We start from the raw sequence: 5502 nt of genomic DNA, 5'->3' as shown, positions 1-5502 counted from the left end.
GGACGCCAAGAAACGTCACCCTGTCCCTTGCTCCTGGACAATGATTGTGCTTTGATGGGAGAACAGCATGCAGTGAGCAAATATGCCTGAGGTTTGTGTGGATGTTATTCAAGATCAGATTCTGAGGAGACAGTGAGTACAATATTCTGTGAGTGGGCGTGACCAGGCCGGAAACTTACAAAGGATAACAGGACCAACAGGGAGCTATCGTCTTCTGCACCAGGGATGCACTCGCAAGAAGTTCAAATATCGGTGAGGGGATGCAGGGAAAGCTCTACCCCAGCCACTGCGCCAAAGAGAAGGATATTGAGGGATAGTGAGGCTTGCGGTAGAGAGACAGTTTGGGGAGTGGACGGGAATCCGTCTTCCGGGTTTTAGGTTCTGTCAAGGCAAGTGAACTCTGAAAATTCCTCGGTGTCCTGACACCTGCTGGGAAGGCAAGGACCTACCAGGAGTTTCTGACCGTCTGAAGGCGGGTCCCTTACCTGCACCCCGGCTGCCAAGGGGGGGGGGGGGGGTGGAGAACAAGACCTCCACCTATGGGCTCTGCTAGGGGGGCAAAGTGGGGCAGCCTCCGAAATAAGAAAGGGGTTGGACGCTGGAATCCACAGGCTGATTGCCCACCGCAGGAATGCACTGGGGGTCTCCAGTGGCACAATGTGTATTCAATTTCACTTATTTTTAAAAATCTTTATTGTTGAGCAATTTGATGGGTAAGAATCTGAGCATGCGCGCAGAAATTACATTTTTGGAAAGAAAATCAATTCAGACTTTTGCTGAACTAATGAAAGTCTGCAGATTCACAAGTCAGGCGCCCCTGAGCAAGAGCCTGTCTACCCACAGACCTTTAGATATTACCTGATGGCCTTCCTTCCTTCCTTCCTCCCTTCCTCCCTTCCTCCCTTCCTTCCTTCCTTCCTTCCTTCCTTCCTTCCTTCCTTCCTTCCTTCCTTCCTCCCTTCCTCCCTCCCTCCCTCCTTCCTTCCTTCTTCCCTCCTTCCTTCCTTCCTAACATTCCTTCCTTCCTTCCTGCCTTCCTCCCTTCCTCCCTTCCTCCCTTCCTTCCTTCCTTCCTTCCTTCCTTCCTTCCTTCCTTCCTTCCTCCCTTCCTCCCTCCCTCCTTCCTTCCTTCTTCCCTCCTTCCTTCCTTCCTAACATTCCTTCCTTCCTTCCTGCCTTCCTTCCTTCCTTCCTACGTTCCTTCCTTCCTTCCTACGTTCCTTCCTTCCTTCCTGCGTTCCTTCCTTCCTTCTTCCTTCCTTCCTTCCTTCCTTCCTGCCTGCCTTCCTGTCTGCCTGCCTGCCTTCCCTCTGTTCTTTATCATCCCAGGGGACTTGGCAACTCAACCTGACTGTCGTTAATGGGTAACTCTTGAAGGTGACCTCTTAATTATTTACCGCCTTTTGGGCCATTCCCTGCAAGCCTTGCCTCTTGTTCTTTAGAGAGCGGAACGTGCCCCTCCCCCCACGTCAGAGCCTCTAGGATTTAATTTGGGGAGACCCCTACCCTGACCTCTGGCGCCAATCAGAGCAGAAGGGTCCCTGGCTGACCATCCCGGCCAGGGACACGCAGCGTGTAGGGAACAGCGGCCGCTTTTCAGAGCAGCGAGCCCCTCGGGCCTGGCGAGCAGGCAGCTCACTTGGTCAGGCTCGGTCCCTGCTGGTCGTGTGCAGACAGGGCGCGCACTCCGGACAGTCTGTGCCAGAGGTCCAGCCAAAGCACATCCTTCTAGAAGACAAAAAACGACTCTAGACTTCGCGGTGGCAGGATTTCCAGGCGGCCCGGAGGTAGGGGCGTCCGTGCTTCCTTCCCGCAACACACACGCAGCAAGAGGGGCTGTCCTCACGGCGGCAGCGGCCGCGGGGGTGGCGAGGGGACAGCAGCGGCCTTCCTCCCTGGCCCCGAGTCCCCACCACCTGCCATGCTCCTCAGCTCTATGGAAAGACCTCCTGTAAAACCCTGGAGTCCCGCACCGGTTTCTCTCCTTCCAGTTCCCGCAAACACCTGCAGGCACCGCGTGGGTGGGGGAGGGGACGCGGTCTCCGTGGCAACGGCCCGACGCGCTGCTCAGCGCCGCCGACTGCGACTGCGCGGCTGGTCCCGCGGCGTCTCCCGGGAGTCAGCCGCGTTTGCAGGATTTTGAGGCGCTTCCTCACTCAGAAGTTGCCTCCCCGACTCACATAATACCCCCCCACACACACACACACACACATCATCAGGTGCTACTCCCAACCGCTCAAATATAACCCACCCGGACTCACATGTTACACGTGCGCGGATGCTGCCCACACACTCACGTGGTACCCACGCTCACGCATGCAGCCAGGTAACTTCGATGCTACTCGCACCCACTTAACACGAGTGCCGTGGGGGCAAGGCTGGGGGCTGTTTGTTCCCTGATGTACCCCCGGTGCCTGGAACAGTGCCTGGTACACCGTGGGTGCTCGGGGAATATTTGCTGAATGAATGAGCCACACGCAACCGGATATTACCCGCGTCTGCTCAGATGGTACCCACCCCCGTTCAGATGTATCCAAGGAACTCAAATGTTACCAGTGAAGGCAGGATTTGTTCCTTCCATATTCCCTGCTCCTACGACAGTGCCTGGGGCATAGTCAATTGACTATGAATGAATGAATGAATGAATGAATGAATGAATGGTGGAATGAATGCATGCCCCACCCTCCCGCAGCTGTAACCCACACGTTAACTCAGATGCAAACGCCCACCCTCACGCACACAGTCAGATGTAACCAGGCCCACCCAGATGATACCATTCCTACTCAGTTACCCACTCGACGGAGTGACCCACCTCACCCACAGGACCCACACTCACTCGCATGCCCCAACTCACTCAGGTGGTACCCACCTTCCCTCAGTGGCCACCCACACCCACTCAGCTGACGCCCACACTCCCTCGCTGCCTCTCGCCCACCCCACCCCACCTCACAGCTTCTTGTCCGAGGCATGGTGCCGCCGGCGGTTTTTCTTCGGCTTCCGCTTGCCCTTCTTGCCGTCTGCAGCCTTGCTGTCCTCGGCGGAGTCCAGAGGCGGCGCCCGGGCCAGCGCCGCGGAGGTCCCCGCCCCCGGTTTCGGCTTCTCGGGGGACCCGGGCGCACAGAGCTTCCTGGCCGGCGGCTCCCTGGGGCGCGTCGGCGTCGGGCACAGCTCCTGCCTCAGGACCCGGGCCACGTCCTCCACCGTCCGGCCCTCGCTGTGCAGGAAGAGGTTCAGCTTGGTCAGGAACTCGATGTCCTGCTTGCGGGGCATATAGACCACCCTCCAGGCGCCGCCCTTGCCCTGGATCTCCCGGGGGATGGCGGCGTGGGTGACGTCCCCCAGCAGCCTGATGATGGCCGCCTTGGAGCGCTCCTCCTCCACGAAGGCCTTCCCCGCCACCTCGAACTCGCCCAGCGGTTTCAGCGGGGCCCGGATGATCTCCTCGAACTCCTCGTGGCCGCAGTCCTCGGGGATGCCCAGGATCATCAGGGACCGGGCGCTGTCCACCTCCAGGGCCTGGCAGCCGTGCTCCAGCAGCGCGATGTCCTTCACCCCGAACAGCATCTTGCCCAGCTCTCGGAGGCAGCAGTAAGCCCGCTGGCGCGCCCCCGCGCTGCCTCGGGACTCCGCGGGGGTATCCAGGATGCCACAGTCCCTTCCTTCCCCAAGGCCCTGCGAGAGAGAGAGAGAGAGAGAGAGAGAGAGAGAGAGAGAGAGAGAGAGGCGCGCGGCCTGATCTGTCCACCTGCCGAGGCTGCCCGGGGCCCTGCCCTTGGGGATCCCAGGGACTCGCGCAGAGTGAAGCCAGGAGGGTGCCTGCCAGCCGGCTCGTGGCTCCCGGGCGAGGCCGCACCAGGGAGGCTCTGAAGATGCCGCTTCCCCTCGCTTGGCGGTGCCTCCGAAGGTCTCAGCAGACTTGAGGCTGCGGATCTCGCTGGGGCCGCTGCCACCCGGGTGCTGGGGGTGGAGGCCTGGCAGGCAGAGCGGCGGGTTCGGTGGTTCGGTGCCGCTGGCCCAGAGGCTGCCCTCGGTGCCCCGTGGCCGGGCTAAGACGAGGCTGCGGCCGCTGCACTTGCTCCCGCAATGACGTCACCGCCTCCTTCCTCTCCGCGGCCCAGCGGTCTCCATGGCGACCACTAGAGCATCGCCTCTGCCATTGGCCAGGCCCAGCCGCATTGAAATCAGAGTCTGAGGGGGTCATTCAGAGGTGAGGGGTCAGCCACCAGCTTTCGGAAGTCCCCTCCCCCTTGACCCTTTGGGGAAATGGCTGATTGGGGGGGCGGGGGGGGAGAGACAGGGAAGATACAAATGACCCCGGAACATCTTCTTGGGTCAGAAAGTCAGGAAATGCTCAAAGGATAGTGAGAACAGATGGAAACACACAGGGTTGGCTTGAAGGGCTCCTGCTGAACAATCTGGGACACTCTGGGCATCAACGTTAACACTGGGGGTTGTTTACAGCCCTGGCCGGTGTGGCCCAGTGGGTTGGGCATCCTCCCTTGCACCAAAGGGTTGCCTGCTGGATTCCCAGTCAGGGCAGGTGCCTGGACTGTGGGCCTGGGGTCCTGCAGTAGGCAACTGATGGATGTTTCATTCTCAGGTGGATGTTTCTCTCCCTTCCTCTCTCCCTAAAAATCAATAAACTGTTTTTCTTTTCCCATTGCGGGTAACAGATCATAACGCTTCCAATAAAATAAGCATCCATGTGTCCATGTAGATGTAAGTAAGTGGACCGACGGAAAGTTTGGTGGAGGAATGTGTGTTTTGTTTTTTTTTTAAATATATTTTATTGATTTTTTACAGAGAGGAAGGGAGAGAGATAGAGAGTTAGAAACATCGATGAGAGAGAAACATCCATCAGCTGCCTCCTGCACATTTCCCACTGGGGAAGTGCCCGCAACCCAGGTACATGCCCTTGACCGGAATCGAACCTGGAACCTTTCAGTCCGCAGGCCGACGCTCTATCCACTGAGCCAAACCGGTTTCGGCGAGGAATGTGTGTTTTTACGTTGTCTCGTATAAAACTTATGACTCCAAAGGAACAAAAAGGATCTTTGCCTTGGAATGCCCTTTTCTGTGGGACACGCCCACTACGATGACAGCCAGGGACAGTATTCAGGGGGGCGCACCAGATTGGCAATTTACTCTCAAAATGGATTCAGAGGAAAAGTTCTTGGCACCGTACTTGCAACTCTCTTGTTTCAAAAAAAATTTTTAAATAAAAAAGAAACGTCCTGCATATGTGATCACCTTCACAACGTCCTCTCCTCCGCCCTCTACCCCAGTAATCAAAGCCGTAAATTGTGGGTTGACTGACAGATTCCAAACTCCTAGCTCCAGCGGTGAATGGTTTAAATTAATTAACCCGCCCCTTTGCCGCAGTGATTGGCTCAGAATGGTCACCCAGGTAACCCGGGCCTAAGCCAATCAGTGCCTTCTATCTCCCTAGTCAAGAAAGTGGTTAACATAAAAATCCCAGAAACACACACGCACATAGTTAGG

The 5502-nt window shown here is 57.3% G+C and overlaps 1 protein-coding gene across 1 annotated transcript; it reads right to left on the bottom strand.

Moving 5' to 3' along the window:
* Nucleotides 1-1264: 1264 nt before the first annotated feature.
* On the bottom strand, nucleotides 1265-4155 carry LOC118652801 (paraneoplastic antigen-like protein 8C). Its single transcript, XM_036302947.1, has one exon. It carries the CDS (start codon nucleotides 3562-3564, stop codon nucleotides 2947-2949), a length of 618 nt encoding a protein of 205 aa, XP_036158840.1. The 5' UTR covers nucleotides 3565-4155; the 3' UTR covers nucleotides 1265-2946.
* Between the last annotated feature and the right edge of the window lie 1347 nt (nucleotides 4156-5502).

The sequence above is a fragment of the Myotis myotis genome, unplaced genomic scaffold (genome assembly GCF_014108235.1).
Source record: "Myotis myotis isolate mMyoMyo1 unplaced genomic scaffold, mMyoMyo1.p scaffold_m19_p_34, whole genome shotgun sequence".
NCBI lineage: Eukaryota > Metazoa > Chordata > Mammalia > Chiroptera > Vespertilionidae > Myotis > Myotis myotis.
This window is presented reverse-complemented; position numbering and strand designations above follow the sequence as displayed.

Bases quoted from the DNA above. Each gene is read 5' to 3' on its own strand.
- LOC118652801 (XM_036302947.1), bottom strand. From the start codon at position 3,564: ATGCTGTTCGGGGTGAAGGACATCGCGCTGCTGGAGCACGGCTGCCAG.